Source organism: Pseudophryne corroboree, chromosome 5 (assembly GCF_028390025.1).
Source record: "Pseudophryne corroboree isolate aPseCor3 chromosome 5, aPseCor3.hap2, whole genome shotgun sequence".
NCBI lineage: Eukaryota > Metazoa > Chordata > Amphibia > Anura > Myobatrachidae > Pseudophryne > Pseudophryne corroboree.
In genome coordinates, this window is record NC_086448.1 from 238,185,430 (window position 1) to 238,208,191 (window position 22,762).

Consider the following 22,762-nt stretch of genomic DNA (forward strand, 5'->3'; position numbering starts at 1 on the left):
GACCATGAATAATTTGAATTGGTCCTGGACCACCAACCCAGGGCACCCCTGCAAGTGTCCCGAGGCATCCCAGGGAGCCACGGCACACAGTTTGGGAACCTCTGCCTTAAGCAAAGCATGGGGAATGACTAAAGGCAGCTATACACTGTTGGCTATTATCAGACCAATCAGACAATTATCTTCCATCATGTCTGACAGATGCAATAATTGGTGCATGGATTTGACAATGGTTAAACTCATCCTTGGGCAGATAGACAAATTGTTTAACAGTGTATAGCAATGTCAGATAATTGGTCGGACAGTCTGTCTGATGGTGACTGTCATCTGACAGTGTGTGGCCGCCATAACTAATAAGAGGCTGTTTGCTTGTTTATGTTACATCTCTCAATGATTTGATAAACACTCTAATGAAGGTTTTTTATTTGGGTGAAGACCAAGCTGCATTTCAAAGCTCACATTAGGTGACATACGCAAATGATGCCAATTTGTCTTGAGGACCAGATGCGGATCCAGATGGGTATTATTGGAGGACTTTGGACTGTAATGCCACATGACCTCTGCAGTTTGAATGAACTGTTTTTAATCATGATGTGGAATTTAATAGGATCAGTAAGGATGGGACATTGATGCCCTACTATCCAGTGGCGTCATTAAGGTGGTTGCCACCCATTGTGCCCACTAACCCTGTCACCCCCCCCATTGCAGTCATTCTTGTGCACAACACAGGAGTGCACTCTTGCAAAAGGGGACACAACCTTGTGTCAGTTTAGCCAAGACCCCTAGTGTATGATTTTTGGAGGCATGGCCTTGCGTCACACCCCCATTATCATCACTCCGGGGGCTTGTGCAGTACTCTGATGGCTGCTGGGCAGTCCCCAGCCTTTCCATGGTCTCACTGCTACTCAGTGACACCATCCGAGGGGGCTAACACCAAAATAGCAGAGTAGCTCTAGTTTTTTTGGTGTCAAACCGGTGCGGCCCACAACCCCCTAGCCACTGTGAATACCGATGTAACAATTTTAAGAGGATGCATCCAGCGGCAGTGCGGCATGTACACATAGGACAAATGCACTGTGCTTCTTCCACTGACTGGCAGGAGTAGATGCTGTAGATGCAAGTGTACTAATCTGCAGTACACATTGCTGGCCCCAGAGATGCTCTCATTCCCTGCAACCAACCATACGCTGATGTCCAAACACAAATGCCTTTTATTTATATGTATAGATTCTTAGGAAAATACCTCTCGCATAGGCCCGAATGTATTAAGTCTTAACAAGTGATAAAGTGGAGGTGGATAGAAAGTGATAAATGACCAGCCAATCAGCTCCTGTCACTTTTCAAACACAGCCTGTACCATGGCAGTTAGGAAGCGGATTGGCTGATCATTTATCACTCTTTATCCGTCTCCACTTTATCTCTTATTAAGGCTCAATAAATTTGGGCCGTAGTCCTAAAATGGAAACATAACTTCATTATAAATAATTCATGCTCATATTACAGTTAAAAGAGATATGCTATTAATACACAACTTACTAATAAAACCATAGTTTACTAACCTCTTTCATATTTTCGTCCAAATGTAGCTTCACTGAGATCCATGGTAGCTGGAAATGCACCTGTTGGATCACTTGATTTTCCTAGGGGAGCTCGTCTGCGACTAGAATATAAGGATTCTCTCTTCTCAATTAGTTTTTGCCGAAAAAAGGTGTTTGATGGCACATTAATTAATGAGGCAGCCTAGTTAGGGAAAATATAAGTAGACTAAACACAACAAGACTTTAAAATCTAATAAATAATATACTTATTACAAAGTGATAACACAACACTATGGGCCTAAATCAGACTTGATCGTAGCAGCAAATTTGGTAGCAGTTGGGCAGAAATATGGGCCTAATTCAGACCTGATCGTTGCCGTGCAAAATTTTGCGCGGCTACGATCAGCATCCCTGACATGCGGGGGGACGCTCAGCACAGGGCTAGTTTGCCCCGCATGTCTGGCCCTCCCCCCGCTGCACAGGTACAAAAGTATTGCACGGCGGCAATGCTTTTGAACCTGAAGAGTACCTCCCTACCAGCACAACTCCTGTGCACTGGCAGGGAGCTAGCCGTCACTCTCCGGGTCACAACGGCTGCATGTGACGTCACGCAGCCGCCGCGGCCCACCCCCCGCACGGTCCGGGCGAAAACGCACAGCAGCGATCAGGTCTAAATTAGGCCCCATGTGCACTGCAGGGTGTGTAGATATAACATGTGCAGAGATACTGTAATTAGATTTGGGTGGTAAATACTGTCTGCTTTATTTTTACTCTGCAATTTAGATTTTAGTTTGAACACACCCCACCCAAATCTAACTCTCTCTGCACATGTTACATCTGCCCCACCTGCAGTGCACAGGTTTTGCCCATCTGCTACAAATTTGCTGCTATGATCAGGTCTGAATTAGGCCCAATATTCAAGATCCATAATGGAGAATGAAAGCTGAAAAAGCCAATTAGGCAATACAATGCTAAGAAATGACGTAAAGCTGCCACAATTGCATAGCACTAAAGGAATTTCATGCAAAAATTATACATGCAATTCAATAACAAAATTATATTTTACACAATGTTAAGAATGAACTTCTGCATGTACTGCACAATCAACTTCTTACACTTAGCAAAGGGCGGGACCTCACGCCATGAGTCATAGAACTTGCTACGTCAGGATCATTTGCTTTTCCATAGAAAACAGTTTGAACTCCTGGATTTGGCCGCCTCGTATTAAGAAACTTTTGTACGACAGGTGGGGTAGTAGGCTGTAGAGAGAATAAAATAAAGCAGGATAATAAAACACTGATTGTGATAAACATTAAAGTAATTTTAGTAATAACAGAAATAAGCAGGAATGTGAAAAACAGCAGGAACTAAGGACATAATTCAGAGGGAATGGTACCAGGATTCTGGCACTTGGGATTCCAGTAGTCAGAAGCAGTGGCGGAACTAGCGAGCGGTGGGCCCAGGTGCGACAAAATGCTTTGTCGTCGTCGTCCCCCATCCAAGTCCACCCCCTCACCCCTGGGGAGGATCTGGTGAGGGGGACCTGCTCAGGGCCAGAGAGATGGATACCTAGCAACAGTGCCGTAACTAGACATTTTAGCAGTGTGTGCAAGAAACGGCATCGGAGCCCCACCCCTGCATGCAAAACAGGGGCAGTGCGCGCCGTAGGCGCGCGCAAAAATACATAGTGGCGTGGCTTCGTGGGGAAGGGGTGTGGCCACAAAATAATACCAATTCATAAAACGGTGCACAGTAGTCTCCATTATTCAAATTACGCCGCACAGTAGCACCACTACACCAGGTAGAGACCCTTTTACACCTTACGGCGGACAGATTCCTCTTTTTACACATTACGGTAGACAGCGTCCCCTTTTTACACATTACGGCAGACAACGTCCCCCTTTTTACACATTACGGCAGACAGCGTGCACTTTTTACACATAACGGCAGACAGCGTCCCCTTTTTACACATAACGGTAGACAGCGTGCCCTTGTTAAACATAACGGCAGACAGCGTGCCCTTGTTACACATAGCGGCACACAGCGTGCCCTTGTTACACATAGCGGCAGACAGCGTACACTTTTTACACATAACGGCAGATAGCGTGCCCTTGTTAAACATAGCGGCATACAGCGTACACTTTTTACACATAACGGCAGACAGCGTGCCCTTTTTACACATAACGGCAGACAGCGTCCCCTTTTTACACATTACGGCAGACAGCGTGCCCTTGTTTCACATTACGGCAGACAGCGTCCCCCTTTTTACACATTACAGCAGGCAGAATCCCCTTTTTATACATTGCGGCAGGCAGATTCCCCCTTTTTACACATCACGTCAGGCAGATTCTCCCTTTTTACACATTACGGCAAAGATTCCCCCTTTTTACACATTACATCAGGCAGATTCCCCCTTTTTACACATTACGGCAGGCAGATTCCCCCTTTTTACACATTGCGGCAGGCAGATTACACATTGCAGCAGACAGTCCAAAGAAAGAAAGAAAGAAAGAAAGAAAGAAAGAAAGAAAGAAAGAAAGAAAGAAAGAAAGAAAGAAAGAAAGAAAGAAAGAAAGAAAGAAAGAATTATACTGACCCTCTCCGCTGGCTCAGGCTCCTCGGTGCAGCTTCTGACGATTCCCGGGCAGACAGCCTATAGTGAATCAGAGGGGCAGCAGCAGCAGCGCCTCAACCAGTAACAAAGCGCTGCTGCGGCTCCCTCCTCCACCTCCCTCCTCCTCCTTCCCCCGTACCGCTGCTCCTCTCCTCTCTGGGCGGCTGGGCTCTGCGGGCAGCGGTTGCCCGCAGCGCACAGCGGCATGTAATGAGTCAGTTTGACTCATTACATGCTTTGGGCCCCTGGACAGAGGCGGGCCCCAGTGCAACGCACTGGTTGCACTGGCAGTAGTTCCGCCTCTGGTCAGAAGACCAATAGTGGCATTCCAACGCTCATTATCCTGACACATAATAGGCGCCGGCAGTGCAACCCATGTTGGGATCCCGGTGTCGAGATCCCCAGCGGTTGTGGGGATTCTTGCATAGGTATTCCGACTGCCGGGATCCCGAACGCTGGGATCCTGACCGTATCCCATTCAGCAATGCATGTAAATCTCTGATGTTTTTATGGAATCCCCATTGCTAGAATCCTGACACATCCCGGAGATAAGTACAGGAGTTGGGGTTAGGATTGGCAACTAGGAGGAGGGGGAGAGTTAGGGTTTGGCTGGGGAGTGGGAGAGGATAGGGTTAGGCTGCAGTGTGGGAAGGATAGGCTTAGGCTGCATAAGAGGGCAGTTAGGGTTAGGCTGCGGGAGAGGAAGGTTATAGTTAGGAGTAAGGTTTGGGGTACCGATAAAATACTTACCATGATGTGTCAGGATTCTGGCCATCAGGATCCCTCTGTCAGTTTCCTGTCGGGATTTCATATCCGGCCCATTCTTTTTAGATCTAAGCATGTGCAGAAGCAGCGCTGCATATGCAAAGATCTGGGGTTGCAATGTCATTCGCAGTGTCCCAAAATGCCCCAGCATGAGTGACAAGCTGTTGGCCTTTGGTGGTGGCAACAGGAAGTGTCTCAGAAAACGGGGGCATTTCAGCCCCATTTTCTGGATGTGCCAAAGCCAGTGCGTCGTTTAAAACTGCTTCACTGGCACTGGAATCATGTGTTTCCCAGCCATACTGAATAACCTAAGGGCTATACTGATGATCTGATGTTGTGTCTTAGCATCACAAAAGCTTCTTTCTACGACAGAAGCCTCCTGCTGCTTTTAGATATTTTGACACATCTGCTGTATACAAAGTCGCAATGGCTGCAAGGTGGAAAATTGTCTTACATCTAACTCTACCTCCCTCTTCATTTCAACTTCAAGTTGGCATTTCCGAAGACTCTGTCCTTGGCCCCCTTCTCCTTTTGTGATCTCATCAGCTTATTTGGACTACGGTACCATCTTTATGCTGATAATACACAAATGTACTTATTTTCCCCCGACCTCTGCTCTTCCGCCTTTTCTCACATCTCCAACTTTGAGGCATATTCAATCAGCTGCATGGGGTTAATTGAATGTGCCCTTGTATCTTTTCCTGGATGTTCCTGTGCCTCCTTGAACTCCACATGTCTATGACTGAGTTTATTCCCTGCTCATCTCTTCCTAGTTGACCTCCCAGTTATACTTCCCACTTACCTAGACTGTATGCTCTCACAAGTAGTGCCCTACACCCTCTCGGTTCTTAAACCCCGTACACACAGGGAAAGTTCTCCCAGATATGTGTGCTGAGCGATCTAGCATGAACGCTCAGCACACATCTCTCCCCCACTCAGCACACAGCGCGATGTGTGCTGAGCAAGGGGGGCGGGGCTCATTTCACCCAATGGTGAAATGAGCAATCGCTGTGGGGCATACACACTGAGAGATCCGTGCTTAACTTCTAAGCAATCTTGTCAGATTGCTTAGAATTTAAGCACGGATCTCCCCGTACCCTCCTCTTCATCTCCAGAGCACTCCCACTCCCAGTCAGCAACTCTGATACTTCTGTCCACAATTCCCATGGCATTGGGTCACTGAATGCTAATGATAGCAAATGTCACTACTGTTGTCTTTATATCTCACCATGATTTTTACCCTTGAACTGTCTATTTTAACCTTAGTATAATCCAGATTTTGCATATTTTCCCTGTATGGCTCTACAATCTAAACTACTATAAATAATATTTAATTATAAAGTGAATCATTGGATTTAAAAAAATAATAAGTCAGATAGCAAGGCATACAATCATACAGTGGGCATACTGCATACATAAATTACTTTTATAAACAAACAAACAAACAAACAAACATAAGACATTTTTATTCTTGTTTAAAGTATTGTTAAGAAGCAGTTTAGATTGTATTTTACATACCATTGGGAGGATTTCAGCGAAACAGCTAGAAGCTCTGTCTCCACTAGGAAATAGCTTACCAGCCTATAAAAGAAAAAATGTTACGTAATGTATTTATTTTGACTTGCAAATATCATATTTTTTTAATTTTATTATTATATTATATTATATTATTATTATATTATTATTTTTTACTGTACATTATTATATAGATTACTCAGTGGTGAATAGTCTATTTCTGTGGAAGTTCACTCCTACTTCAGTAAGAAGAATTTACTGTTTATAAAATTCCTGTCTTATTATTATTATTATAATTATTATTATTATTACCAGTTATTTATATAGCGCACACATATTCCACAGCGCAATATGTTGGGGAGTGGGATGATCAGCGCAACAACGTGCCCTGTCTCCTGTTTCGGGGCAGCTGGTACCAATGAGTTTTCCAAACTTGTCTGGTAAATGGTGATTACTGGGGGAGTGGTACCTGCGCTCACCACCTAGTGTTAGTAAGGAAATATGTGACAGATAAGCGTTGTGTATATCTATGCTTTTATCGAGACACAGTGCTCAGGCATAAAGAGTATAATCCATTCAAATAGCAAATGATAAAATACAGTGATTGTTAGAACACAGGTGATGGATCACAATTATGATCAATGTCCAGATGCTGATGACACAGACTGTGAAATATAGTAGGAATTTGTAGCTGAAAGGTAACAGTTATGATCAAATAGGTTCCAAATTCTGGTTCCAGTAAAAATGGTGTGTTCCTTGTTGCACAATAGTGCTGTGATACAGTAGATGTAAGGGTCTCTGTTCTAGAGAGCTGGTATCCCGACCCTCCAGGTACAGTACTCACCACTCCAGTGTACAATGGTGCCCTTTCTGGCACTGGCATCTAACTCCACGGTCCCAGCCAATGGTGTTATCCGTTTTGTTGCTGCACCTCTGTATAGTCTGTCCCTCTTTGCTGTCCCATCTAGAATCCCTGCTTGTACGGTGTGTATGGCAATGTACACCCATACACGCTGTGGAAGCAGAGATCCTAGATGGGATAGCACTAACACTAGGGGGTGAGCGCAGGTACCACTCCCCCAGTAATCACATATTCTGTAGCGCTTTACAGAGAATATTTGGCCATTAACCCACACACATTCATGCTAAGGTTAATTTTGTTGGGATCCAATTAACCTACCAGTATATTTTGGTATTTTAGAAGGAAACTGGAGCACCCGGAGGAAACCCACGCAAGTACCGGGAGAATATACAAACTCCACACAGTTAGGGCCATGGTGGGAATCAAACCCATGACCGCAGTGCTGTGAGGCAGTAACGCTAACCATTACACCATCCATACTGCCCTACAAATAGCTTTTATCAGTCTGGGTTATCGTTTGGATCCACACAAACCTTGTGTGTGCTGGTGACTTACTAGTTGGGGGTATTTATCAAAGCTTAAGGTCCATACACACTTAACGATATAATGAGCGACGTCGCTCATTTTCCCCGTCCTTGAGCGACGTCGCTCATTTTATCGTTAAGTGTGTATGCCGCCAGCGACGACCGATGCGCGGCCCCGCGGGTCGCCAACGATCGTCGCTGTCGGTAGGGCATGCATGAAGGATGTGGACTGTCGTCCACGACCTTCATGCAGGGCTGGCGGGGGCGTGACGTCACTGAGCGATATGAGCTGTCATATCGCTCAGTGCATACAGGCGGCCGCCGACCGGCCGGCCCGGGAGGGGGAAACGTTAGACGATGTCGCTCACAGAGCGACATCGTCTAATGTGTATGGGCCTTTAGAGAGAGATAAAATTGTGAGAAATTAAGTACCAACCAATCAGCTCCTAACTGTATTTTTTTCAAACACATCCTGTAAAATGTAAGGCAAAAGGTGATTGGCTGGTACTTTATCTCAAACTATTTTATCTCTCTCTGAGCTTTGATAAATAAATCAGCACACACCTGTTATGTAGTTTAACATTAACTATTACTCGAGTAAAACCCTAAATGCAAATCATATCACCCAACATTTCAGATAAAATACATCAGTAAAAAATACAAATAATGGACCATATGTAATAGAGTGAGAGTTTCAGAAAGTGAGAAATTTGGTAAGGTTTTGCATTTTTTTTTTAAAGTGGCAATCATTTACACAGCAAGATCAACCTGGTTTTGCAGTGTTAATGAGTGCCACTTAAAAAAAAAAAAAAAAACTGAAAAACCTTACCAAATCTCTCACTTTTTGAAACTCTCACTCTATTACATTTGGCCCAATATCTGTATGCCACTCTTCAAACAGAAAAAAAAATAATTTTCGTACTTAAGCATTTGTTTTGCTTTACCAACCCCCACTATCACCTTTTATTTCACAGCTACTGTATTTTGGTTACTTTTACAAGACCTGGTATAGTTATATGGGGATGCGGTCAAGATCCCGCCGGACGGAATCCCGGCGGTCGAAATACCGACACCGGAATCCCGACCGGCACAATCCCGACATATTCTCCATCCGTGGGTGTCCACGACACCCATAGAGGGAGAATAAATTAGTGTGCCGAGCGTAGCGAGGCACCGTGCCCGCAGTGTGGCGAGCGCAGCGAGCCCGCAAGGGGCTGCGTTCCGCTCGCCACCCCTGTCGGGATTGTGCTGGTCGGGATTTCTACCGCCGGGATCCTGTCCAGTGGGATTTCGTACTGATCCCGTTATGTGAGCAAATGATAAGAAAATGTCAAAATAAATCATTATTTTTCAACTAAATAATTGTATTATCTTGAAACTTTTTGTCACTTGTAAGAAATACAAGTAATGAAGTGTTGCATTTCAGATGAGGCAGGTAATGAAAACAACAAATGAGGTCTTATATACTGTAAATCACAATGAAGATGAAAATCAGATAACAATGCGGAGGTATTGGCCAGAAGTAATGCGATATCTAACTCTTGTTTAAGTAGTTTTGCATATTTTATGCACTGCACTGTATCCTAGGAACTTGTACATTGTTACAATAACAAAGGACGGAACTGTGACAGCCATATAGTATAACGCCGTCATATCTACAATATAACATCAGTACCCCTCAGTATGACACCCCAGTTCAGGAAGATTAGGGGCTGCCAGAGCCGGTGTAGTTACAGTACGAGCTCGCACAGTAGCAGGTGACTCACCGTGCGGATATGCGGAGAACGGTCTGTAAATCTCCCGCTGTAGACGGGGGCATCGTCGCTCTCGACCCTCGTGACTCCCATGATAACTCCAGATAGATCCACCGCCGTGACTTCCCCCAGCCCCACACTGTACACACACTGCCAGCGCCAGGCAACCGCCGCTATTTATCACACCTACTTGTTGCCTGGCAACCAGAAGCGTGAGAGCAGATCGCTGAGCAGGACGTTTGTGTGTAGACATGTATCGGTGTCACAGTCATTGACATACAGTAGTTGAATTATTCACAGAAATTGTACATATAAAATTTGTATTCGAAACACGTGTTATGGAATCCTGTCTCATTTCATAAAGATACAGTACTGTAACCAGGGCTGGATCTAGGGGGGGGCGAAGGGGGCGACCGCCCCCCCTAACACAGTCATAGCCACGCCCACTTTTGAGCAGAAGAGAGCTCTCCTGGGAGAGCCTGAGGCAGAATGATGTGCTGCAGCTTATACCACAGCAGCACAGAGGAGCCAGGAGAGCAAGGGTTACAGAGCATTTGCCCCTCACTTGCCGGTGTGTGGGTACTAGGTCTAATAAATACAATTACCCCATAGCACAGTCACATGTACACAGAACAATCACAAAGCTCTATCTCAGCCTCACTCAAAAAGTTCAGTCAGAATTGAGAGAGGAGGAGTTAGGATTGCAGATGGGAGGAGTTGGGACTGTAGAGGGAGGAGTCAAGATTAAACAGTAAACCGCCCCCCCTAAAGAAAAGTCTAGATCCGTCCCTGACTGTAACTGATTCACCAGTTTATTTCTTCCAATACCCTGAGCTGAATTCCACAATTTCTCAGCTTTTACCACGAAATCGCTTTGACAGATCTAGTGAAACTTGTTCTGTGAATAGTTGCTGACTGTGATTTCCAATGAGTTCCAGATTTTAAAGCTTTGTCCCTATTTTTGTTATGTGGTCTTTCTAAGTTAGAGGGTGCAATATTAGCGCTCCAGATAGTATTGCAATATGTGATTAAATTGGTTGATGTATTATCCAACACCTGCAAGGACAGGGGCTCTGAAAAGGAGCCCATCCCTGCAATGTGCTGTGATAGCTGCCGGGGCTTCTACCGAGGGCTTAAAGTGGTCCTGGAGAGGTGGTGGACAGGGTCGTATCTACCCATTGGCCAGGATGGCACTTGCCAGTGGCGCCAGGCAAGGAGGGGGCGCCGTCTGGCGGTGCCATCCATGGCCAGGGGGTAGAATCCAGTAGTACTGTCAGACTTGGTGAATGTGTGATAGTGCCGGCGCCAGTGTCAGGCAGCAGCGCACCGCACCTCACTTGTAATCAGACTCAACATAAACTACACTACTGACGTCACTCAGCCGCTCTAAAAATGCAGATGAACCAACCCCATTTTCCCCCACGCCACCCCTGCAACAGTCCGTCACCACCGCCTGCCCACCCCGAGGATGCCTCTGCCTGTCAATCAGATCAGAATGTGATCCAATCGCATACAGCGGTCGCACATACGCAGGACTGGGCGCTGAAAGCTGGGATATTGCGGTCGCATCCCTGAATGCGGTTTGACCGTATTCCCTTTATAAAAATAGAAATATATTTACTAGCACTGGTCCACATTCCCATTTTCTATTCGCATTCCCCATATGCCTTCTATAGACAGTGTTTCCTAAAGGGGTACTACTGTGTTGCATAACATGAATAAGAGACACTACTGTGCAGTGTAATGTGATACTGTGTGGCATAATTTGAATTGAAAGTACTATTGTGTGGCCACGCCCCTTCCCCACAAGGCTTTTTTTTATATACCCTCCTTATTTAAAATATGTTTGGGAGGGGGGCACCAGCCCTTACTTTACCAGGGGCGCTCGGACCCCTAGATACACCCCTGGTGGTGAAACGCATTTACCTGGATACCTGCCCCCCCATACATTAAGCGGAGACAGTGCTAGTGTTTTCGGTACCCCCCTGCAAATTGAAAATTTCAGTAGTGCCATACTTCCCAATCTTTATAAAGGGTCATTGATCTCACAATGAAGCAGGATGGTCACATAATAGAACCCCCAATACAAATTTCCCCACACAGTAATGCCCCTTATTCAGGTTACGTCACTTAGTAGTGTTCTTTATTCACATTGCATTACACAATGGTACCCTCTATAAACATTATGCCACACAGTAGTACCACTTATACACAATTCCCACAGTAGTAGCATGGACGTGCAGTCAGGGGAGGCAGGGGAGGCAGTGCCTCCCCTGTCATTCCCCTGTCATTAATGATTAAAATAATACAAAGAAGATACTTATGACACATATTCTGTGTCATAACTATCTTCTTTATATTATGGTAATCATTTTCAGTGTATATAAGTGTTTAAATTGATTTCGGAGGCACCAAGAGCGGTGCCTCACGCTGCCAATAGTAAATGTCCGGAAGCAGGTGGCGGGACCAAGCAGAGGGCTGTAAAAGCCCATTGAAAAAAACTGTGTAAACAGCACCCATACAAGTGCCTCAGTGCAGGGACGTGCTTTCAGCCCATATGAAAGCACGCCCCTGTCACTGAAGGCAGATGTGATTGGGCACCCAATCACTGTCAGTGCTGTACAGGAAGGGAGAAAGCCATTGTCAGCTCTCACATGTGGATCCGGTGGGAGGAAGGACGCGGGTCAGGTGCTCCCCCTGGAATTTCTGGCTTTCTTTAAAAAAAAAACAGTAGTCCGGTCCGCGTCCTCTAGTAACTGGCTGTGCGCCCGACAGCGCCGGACACCCCCCCCCGCCGCACCACGCGGCCCTCAGCCTCCGCTGCCTGCTGCCTGTCTTCAGAATGACCCGTCCCCTGTGGCTGCTGCAGAGTGAATGGGAGCAGGAGGAGGGGGACGCCGGAGCTTACTTACCCGGCCGACGTCTTCCTCTGTTGTGTATGGCTGCAGTCAGCGTCCGTGCTGTCCAAGGAGGAAGGCAGAGCGTTCGGGACCCGGCAGCAGCAGACAGGAGGTGACCCCCAGCAGCATAGGCATGACGGCATCTGACTGAAGTCAGATAGCCGGCGCCTGCTTTGAATACCGTCAGCAAGCTCCCTGCACCTGAACACGTACAGCTGGTGAATGCAGAAGTGTGGGATGACAGACTGCAGCGTTCAGGGTAAGTCTCTTCCACTCCATCCTGTCCCCTGCAGCCCACCACTGCTCACATCCTGATCCCTAATGTTCTCCACTACTCCCATCCTGACCCCTGCTGATCACCACTACTCCCATCCTGACCCCTACTGTCCACCACTACTCCCATCCTGACCCCTGCTGTCCACCACTACTCCCATCCTGACCCCTGCTGATCACCACTACTCCCATCCTGACCTCTACTGTCCACCACTACTCCCATCCTGACCCCTGCTGTCCACCACTACTCCCATCCTGACCCCTGCTGATCACCACTACTCCCATCCTGACCCCGGCAGTCTACCACTACTCCCATCCTGACCCCTGCTGATCACCACTACTCCCCACTTGGACCTGATGAGGGGATGAATGCTGTCCAACAGACAAAGCGTGTGTGAGTACCAGGAGGGGTGGGCTGTAAATTAAGGAAGACCATTGAGCCACCAGGACCTGAGGAAGAAGGAGGTGACTGCAGCTCATCAGTAACACTAGCGTCGCCTGCATAATCTATTCATGTAGGTGATGGGGCAGGTTTTTCTGTTGTAATTACTGTGCAGAGCAATGGAGGTGATGGAACTACTTCCCGCTACCATTACAGGTGGTGGAAGGCAGTTCCACCTCGTTCCCCCCCACACACACACACACACACACACTTTAACCCCTGCTTCTACCATTCACGGTTCCCAATTACCAAACAAGAACATAGACCACTTCCAGGGAATATTCAGGGTTACCCCTCTCCCACCAGCATATGAGGTGAGTACCACATAGGCTACCATGGGCTACCACCATAAGATGGTGGTAGCTGCAGGCAGGGCTGCCATCAGAAATGATGGGGCCCGGGACTGACAAATTTGGCAGCATTGCATCCTCTGTAGAAACCAGCTGCTGTGGAAATGGAGGGATCACAGCAGGTATCGGAGATATCTGCTGCAGTCCCTCCTATATACATTGCAGAGATGCTTAATATTTGTGATTGACCCCAGAAAACACCCACAAATATTATTTGATAAATGGGCCCCATAGTGTATTAAAGTGTAATATTTTAAAAGCAATTGTGCAAAATAATTGAAGGCAGCAAAAAAAAATGGTCCGGAACAGGGGGGCAAGTGGGCTGGTTATACCCCACACATTTGACAAGCACCAGTCAATATATTGGGCTACAGGGTACATTGTGGCAGCTGTAGGGTCACTACGGGCAGTGTCAGGATGGACATAAGGGGGTTATTCAGATTTGTAAGCAAACAAAAAAAATAAACAATTGGGCAAAACCATGTTGCACTGCAGGTGGGGCACATGTAACATGTGCAGAGAGATTTAGAGTTGGGTGGGTTATATTGTTTCTGTGCATAGTAAATACTGGCTGCTTAATTTCTACACTGCAATTTAGATTTCAGTTTGAACACACCACACCCAAATGCAAATCTTTCTGCACATGTTACATCTGCCTCACCTGCAGTGCAACATTGTTTTGCCCAGTTGCTTGCTCTTTTGGTTTGCTAACAAACCCGAATAAGGCCTATAATCCCTTATCCAACTGCAACACCTCCTCCCTTCCCATAGCCAATTTACAGTATAGCTGCTTTCCCGGTAATATGTCAGAACTTCACTCTTATGTTTGGGGTGGGAAGTCAAATCTTTGGAGTAGATCAGAATGTCATCTAGGTAGACCACAACATATTTATACAGGAGATCACAGAACATACTGTATATATATTTTTTGGAAGACTGCTGGTGCATTACTCAATCTGAAGGGCAAGACCAAATATTCGTAATGCCCATCACGGCTATTAAATGCCACTTTCCACTCATCCCCGGCTCTAAGTTTACCTAGTTGTAAGCGCAGGCCACGCATCGCTATCGCTGTGGGGGGTACACACGGACAGATTATGCTTAAAATCTAAGCAATCTAGTCAGATTGCTTAGATTATTGCTCCATGAGTACCCCCCTTTAGAGATTAAAGGCAGGCATACCAATCCTTTTTAGAAAAGGCATTTAATCCCCGGTAATTGTTACAGGGTTGAGGCCCACATCATTCTTTTAATAAATAAGAGCACATGCAGATGATTTTGATTATCAATTTGAGGTTTTCCTATAAAAACTCAGTTACTTGAGTCTCAGGAAGCATCAAGGAGAAGACTCATGCTCATGGAGGCATTTTCCCTGGTAATAAATGAATAAGAGACTCACATTCTTGGTGTGCAGGAAGAGGCAAGGAGTCAATTTGAGTCATAGTAGCAATTTGAATAATGCAATGTTAAGGAATGATTTCTTGATAGCACTTCTAATTGTAGCAAAGTCCCCAAGACAGGATTTGGTGTTTACTCCAATCAAGGATGGGAGTGTGTAAGCGTGACCAGGGGAGGACAAATATAATTGTTTTTCATGCCATTGGAAGTATAAAAAAAGGCATATAAGCTCCCTATGGAGAGCACCAACTTTGCAAGGTCAAACAATGGGTCTGATTTATTATTATTTATTAACAGTTTCTTCTATAGCGCAGCATATTGCATTGCGCTTTACAATGGAACAACAGTAATAGAACAAAACTAGATAATAACAGACAGACATAGAGGGAAGAAGGCCCTGCTCGCAACCTTACAATCTAGCGGGAAATGGGCATTGGTAGACAAGGATAGGTGCTACCTGTTGCATAATGGTCCTGCCAGATTGCAAAGGTTTGTAATAACTTGCCTGGTATGGTCGCATCAGATGCGACCCCACCACAGCGTGCTTTATCTGATCTGGTCACACAGGATGCGACCAGTCAGATAGAAAGTGTGTGCAGCTGCAGGGAAGAGAAACATCCTTCTGCTGCTGCTCTCAGAGGGACCGCAAGGTCCCTCTGCCTCCCTGCACTCTCCCCCAGTGTTTGCTGTTCTGTTGATCACTGCTGCAGCACGCAGGACCCCCAACCAATAGCAGACGCTGGGGAAGTGTAAATTAACCCCCACAAGCCCCCCTTGTGTACCTGATGGCTGTGATAATCGCAATGTTTTCAATGTTGCAGATGTTTTGATGATGATGTATGATTTTACGATGTTTGGGGGGGGAAAACACATTTTTATGCAAATATGACAAAATCTTTATTATTTTAAATAAAATAATTTTGGATACAATTAATTACATGTTCTCCACCTAATTCCCTCATAAAAAAACCCTGACAATTTATAACCGGTTTTTGGAAAAGAAATTCATCAGTTAAGTGGTTAATAGGCTGTATGATATGGTCAGTAGGATGTGGCAGTGAAGAAAGTGCATCGGAGGGCATTCCATAGAGTGGGTGCAGGAAAAAGTCTTGTAATTTTGAGTGGGAGTGAGTAATGCATGTGGTTTAGAGACGTAGGTCTTGTGCAGAGCGGAAAGGTCGGGTAGAGAGATATTTTGAGATGAGCCAAGAGATATATGTTGGTGTAGTTTAGTTAATTGCCTTGCATGTAAATAAAAGTATTTTATATTGAATGTGTAAGAATATCGGCAACCAACGGAGGGACTGACAGAGTGGATCTTCAGATGATGAACGTCTAGCGATGAAGATCAACCTCGCAGCTGCATTCAAAATGGATTGTAGTGGTGAGAGCCTATTTTGGGAAGACCAGTAAGGAGACTATTGCAATAATAAATGCTGGAGATGAGTGCATGGATTAGAGTTTTTGAAGTGTCTTGTGTAAGAAGAGATGGTCCTATTTTGGATATGTTTCTAATACCCCTTTTACACCGCCAGCTGGTAACACAGGTTTGTTGGAGATAAGCCTCCTTCTATCAGTCTCCTTCAATTGTCTGTTCGTTACCCTTTGTTTACCAATCGATTGGGAATCCCAGGAAGCCGACACCACACGTCAGTTATGTCCAGCAAAATGAGAGTAGCTCTACTTTATTCAGCAGGGCATTATATAGAAAAAGGTACTTGCATGAATACTTGATACACGTCATATTTCAAAACAATAATGCACCTCTTCTCGTAACTCCTCTCAGGCTGACATCCCCCTATGTGTCCTTCAGGAGAAGTCTAAACACACAGAGACTGTCTAATAACATGTTTTCAAGATTTATAGCTACGACCTTGCTTCGCACAGAATGTACTAACTATGAAATGTCAGCATTATTATGATTAACTCAACAAAGCATACTTCTATTTCACTACATCATGGCTGCTACTTAACAAAATGGCTGACACTGCTTAAGCTAAATACATCTATCTTCCTCAGGTTATTGCACATGAGCGTGTATAGCCCATGTTGCTCTTTGGTATTAAAGGGCCCAGTTGGAATAATCCAGGTTGAGTGACCCGGTATTCCAACTCGGGTAGTTTGCAGGGTTGAACACGTGTTCAACCTGGCAAGCTGTGCTGTGTAAATGGAAGCCGGGTTGATGCTCCCATTCACAATATATGTATGTATCAGCGGCGCTTGGCGATCGTGTGATTTCCAAGCACCGCCCCTGCCGCGTCACTGCTGATGTCAATATGCAGGGTTGGAGTTAGAGGTATGAAAGGGGCCTGAGGCGGGTCGAACTCAGGAAGCTCCCGTATCAAGCTCCCGGGAGCGACCTGCTAATTTTGGTCTAAAAGAGGTATTAGATGTATGTAACATGATTTTGAGAAAAATTGGATGTGGGGACAAAGGACTGTTCAGAGTCAAGGATAACACCTAGGATGCGAGCTTGTGGGGTAGGATTGATTATCAAGTAGATATCAGGTGGGTGGCTATTATTGGGTGGTGGAAATATAATTAATTCTGTTTTGGGAATATTAAGTTTGAGGTAGCAAGATGTCATCCAAGATGAAATGGCAGAGAAGCATTCAGTGACATGGCCCAATACAGATGGTGACAAATCTGGGAGGATAGGTAGATTTGAGTATCATCCACATACAGATGATACTGAAATCTGAAAGAACTGCTTAGTTTTCCAAGAGATGTGGCATAGATTGAGAAAAGTAGAGGACCTAAGACTGAGCCCTGCGGTACTCCAACCGAAAGAGGTAGCAAAGAGGAGGTGGATTCAGAGAAGTAGACACTGAAAGAGTGATTAGTTAGGTTTGACCTGGATTTAGGTATATGACACCAGCTAGTAAAAGCAGAAGGAGAGAGAGCTAAGTATAGTTGTAGGTGGTCTGTGATAGTTTTTATGGTGACAGGTTGAGGATGTTACAGTCAGTTGAGGATGTTACAGTCAGTGTATATAGATAAGTAAACAGTTCATGAGTGCTCATAAGAGGGGAGTAGATTAACCATTTGCCTGGCATGGTCGCATCATATGCGACTACACCAGCAAGTGCTTTATCTGACACACAGGATACGACTAGTCAGATACAGTGTTTGCAGCTGCAAGGAAGAGAAACTTCCCTCTGCTGCCACTCTCAGAGAGACTTTCTGGTACCTCTGCCTCCCCGCACCCTCCCCCAGTGTTTGCCATGCTGCCGATCATTGCTGATCAGTCAGCGCAGCAGGACTCCTCACCCAGCAGCTGAGACAAAAGCAGCAGCCTGGGAAGTGTAAATTAACCCATCATGCACCTCGCAGCTGTCCCGGCTGGTAAAACAAAAGTCACAATGATTGCGATGTTCCCGATGTTACGCTGATGCTGACCGATGTTCCGATGTTAAGGAGAAGGGGGTTTACAAATATAAAAAAAAAAAAATTTAACAAAAATAATTTTGGATAAGGTTAAATACATGTTTTTTACCTAATTCAGTCATTTTTTTTTTAACTGTTTTTTATTATTTTTTGTCATAGAAAAAGAGCAAATGAGCAAATGAACAATCAATACAATAAGTATGAACAGACAGTACATACAATAATTTCTGTAACTAATAGAGGTCAATGAACTATGAGTCAAGTTGCAGTATGAACCTCAGAAACAGGCCTAGATCAATAAATCATTACAAATGTCATCATACAATAAGAAATAAAATAAGGGGGTACAGGGAAGAGGAGTGGGGTTAGGGGGGCAGCACTCCCAAATTAAGAGCAAATAAGAATAAAAAATCTGACGACAATGGGTAGCATGTATACAGACATATCACATTGGAGGCATTATGAGAACAATAGTATAAATGTGGGCATGTGAGACGCAGCGCAGCCAGGTAGGAGAATTAAAATGTATCACATTGGAGGCATTATAAAAACCATAGTATAGATGCGAACATACGAGTCTCATCGCAGCCAGGTAGCAGAAGTAGAAGGATAGAAAGAGAAAAGAAGACAGATAGCAATGAGAGAACAGAGCCTAAAGTATTCGAGTAACTAGACCCGACAGAGCCACAGAGAGGGATATGGAGAAGAGAGTGAACTAGAATTAGAAGCGGATGCAGAGACAGTGGGTCCGATAGGTGGGAAGGAGCCCCCGACCAGGGAAACCTATTTGGACAGTTTCCAAGATGTGTTTTCGAATGCCTGGATAAACTGAGCATGAGTCGCGGGGTCCAGCGTGGATATGTAAGGATCTCATGTCCTGTGATAGCTCGCTAGACCAGAGTGGCCTGGTATCGTGGTGGTCCTACGATCTAGGTACAAATTCTGTAACATAATTTTCAAAACTTCCAACAATGATGGGGCGGATCTGACGATCCAGTGTTTTAAAATCGCCTTCTTTACGACTGTAAAAAGCATAGTGAGCATGGGCATTAGTGGTTTAACATCTCTAATGTGTGCCCAAATTGAAAAATTAATACAAAGGCATGCCAGGGGGTCAGGTTGAAGAGAGAGGGGAAAGTGCTGATTTATGAACCCAATCAATTTATTCCAAAAGCGCCAGATCTTAGTACAATTCCAGAAGCAGTGAAAAAACGTGACCCTCGCTCCCCTACATTTGGGACATCTATCGGTTATAGTTGGATCAATATAAGCTTGGATGCATGGGGATAGGTATGCTCTATGGAGGGACCTAAGGTGTACCTCTTGTAGGTAAGCCGAACCCAAGGTAGACATGGTGGAGCGGAAATGCAGCATGAGAGAATCAGGAGAGGTTACGTCTGGAATATCTTCTTTCCAAGTATCAAGTAGTCTATTTAGGTGCGGCTTAGCAGGGAGGTTGACTATTAGAGAATATACATGCTTGAGTTTGTAAGGGTGAGATTCCCAATATTTAAAAACTCTAGCTAGTGGGGAAGTGGGATTAGGAAGATAGGGGTCAAGCTGAAGCGAGGAAACATAGTGCCTGACTTGTAGAAACATGAAGAAGTGTGAGGAAGGAAGGGAATACCTGTCTCTCAGCGAGCCAAATTGGGTTACATGACCTCCGGGGGCAAACACATGTGAGGCAGAGCACAACCCTCTCTCATGCCATTGGAGAAAAAAAGCATTGTGAAGGGAGGGGAAAAATGAAGGGTTCCCCCATAGGGTAACACAGGGAGAGGAGGTGTGATCGGCTTTCAGTTTTTTATGGCTTTTAACCCAGCATAGGTATGTGTCTCTGAATAGGGGGTGTGTCATAATATGATCGGGGATAGAGGACTTTCGTGAGTGCAAAAGTGCACCAGGAGAGTAGGGGTGAAAAATGGAAGTATCCAAGGCTAGGTCAGTATATGTACTTTTTCCCATCAACCAATCGGCCGCGTATCGGAGAAAAACAACTAATGAGTATGAAAGAAAGTCGGGGACTCCAGCTCCACCAACTGATCGATCCATCACAAGTTTGGAAAAAGCAATTTTTGTTTTTTTCCCCTGCCACAGAAAACGTATCTTAGCCCTGCGTAATCGAGTCTCATCCGAGTCGCGGAGACGAATCGGGAGAGACTGGACAATGTAGAATATTTTCAGGAAGATTACAGACTTGAGGACGCCAATCCTGCCCAATAAAGATAGAGGAAGGGTGGCCCAACCCTCCAATTTGGCAATCACAGCCGAGACCACCGTCAGGAAATTAAGATCGTAAATGCGGGAAACATCACAAGCTATATTTACCCCCAGGTATTTGAAATGAGAAGCAGTGACCGTGAAGGGAAATGTTAGGGTGAGAGAGGAGAGAACAGGGGGGGGGGGGGGAATGTGTATTGGCAACAGTTCAGATTTGGTGACGTTGATCTTATAGCCTGCCATCTTCCCAAAGTCCGAGATCAGACGCATAATCTCTGGCACAGAAGAGAGGGGATCAGAGACAAACAACAACATGTCATCTGCGAATAGAGTTATCTTAAGCTCAACGTCACCAATAGAAACACCCTTGTAGATCTGAGACCGTCGGAGAGCCAGTGCTAAAGAAGAGGAGATAGAGGACTGCTGCGCCTCAGAGAGCTGCAGTGGGGATACCAACAGATGATCACTCAATCACCCTGGAACACTAATGCACAAGAAAATAAGGGATCCCTTCTGCGCTCATCAAACAACAATAAACAGTAATGCAGTGAATAATGAGTTCTCAAATGGATAAGTCTATGACTCAATTGTAGTCTCTTTTGGTTCTTCTAAAAAGCGGAAATGCTGGATGTAAGGAGACTCAATGCGTACCGTACTCACAAGGAGTCGTGGTATGTCCCGCGTATAAAGGTATCTTTAGTCGTTTGGTTCTTCTTTACCTTCTCCGAGGTGGAAAGATCTTATCCTCGTGGTTGGAAAGAAGAAAAAGTGGAAAAGAAGAACAACTGATGGTGTAGTATGTTCGTGCAAGCAGGAGATCGCTGGATAAAAATATGTGGTGGAATGCGGGAATATCCTCAACGTGACTCTAAGGGTAGTGGTCCGTAATTTTCATCATTTCTGTACGTGCTGATAAACAAATGGAGGTGCTGGGAGTGACTGGTGATTTAACGCGTACCTTACTCACGTTAAATCGGGGTTAATCTTCCATGTAAAGGTATCTTTGATCCTTCGTTGTTCGTCCTTCCTCTTATTGTACTTCCTTCGTCCCAGAGATAATCCTGGATCGGAGTTGTTTTCTCGGTGAAAAAGCAGGAGAGAACAGGTGATGGTGTAGTATGTACGTAATGACACGTGATTAGGTGACTGTTAAAGCAATCAATGACTATTGTACTGGGCTAGTGCGTACCACACTCACATCCATACGGGGAAGGAGAAAACGCATCAAGGTATCTTTTACTTGGACTGGAATTGTATCATTCAGTCATTCACACCCGGACTGGACATAGGATAGATGAGGAATGGGCGTACCCGACTCACACTCAGAGGTGTTGTGGTCTGCACATAAGGGTATCTTTGGGATGGTCCTATACGTCGTGGCTCTCCAATTCTCACGTGGATGGCGGTGTATAAGGAGGAGGAGAGTGGAGTGTCAATAAATAATGAATGAGGTATTGACACGTCAAAAAAGATTTATTCAATACAAACAAAAAAAATGGAAAAAATGGCAACAAACCAGTGGTCAATACAGAAAAGGCCCAGCGGGGATGGGTGAAAGATGTTGAAAAGGGTCCGGATTAACCTCACCTTAGCTGGTACCGTCCTGATTGGTCACTGGTAGTACTGGCCCTCACACCAAAGCGTTTCGACTTGGAAGTCTTTTTCAAGGTGTGTATAGAGGGCACTGGTACAGATATTTATACCCCCTGACAGGAAATCATGTGATGGGGGTGGAGTTACATCATTGTGCAATGGTTGCATAGAGTAAAGTAAAACATACATAGATAAAACTGAACAAGTAGACACTGTAATAATAAAATGACATACTTAAAACTTAATTAAAATACATAATAAAATACATCGTTTAGAAGGTATGAAAAGTTACTTCCTGCCGCGTGGAACGCATATATTACCGGAAGTGACGTCGATGCGTTCCACGCCGGACGGAGGGAATGATTAAATCATGTACTTTAAACATGATATGCTCCCCAGTGCTAAAGGTTCAAGAGCTATAGCAAAGAGAAGAGGGGAAAGAGGGCAGCCCTGTCTCGTTCCTATTCCTATGGGGAAGGCATCAGAGAAAACCATTGCATGAGATGCGGGAAGCAGGGGATGTGTATAGAGTTTGGATGGCTTGGATAAAGGAGTCCGGGAAGCAGAAACGACGTAAGGTGGCATATAGGTGTGGCCATTCAATAAGGTCAAAGGCCTTTTCTGCATCCA

At 45.1% G+C, this 22,762-nt stretch overlaps 1 protein-coding gene across 1 annotated transcript in view; it reads right to left on the bottom strand.

The window, feature by feature from the left end:
* Positions 1 to 9,760, bottom strand: part of EFHB (EF-hand domain family member B) — a 47,383-nt gene extending 37,623 nt beyond the window's left edge. Inside the window, exons 1-4 of the mRNA XM_063922194.1 lie at positions 9,582 to 9,760; positions 6,433 to 6,495; positions 2,651 to 2,794; positions 1,557 to 1,737 (exon numbers count right to left, since the gene is read on the bottom strand). Coding sequence (XP_063778264.1) covers positions 1,557 to 1,737; positions 2,651 to 2,794; positions 6,433 to 6,495; positions 9,582 to 9,662 — 469 coding nt within the window. The 5' untranslated portion in view covers positions 9,663 to 9,760. The remainder of the gene's footprint in view (positions 1 to 1,556; positions 1,738 to 2,650; positions 2,795 to 6,432; positions 6,496 to 9,581) is intronic.
* Positions 9,761 to 22,762: the final 13,002 nt, after the last annotated feature.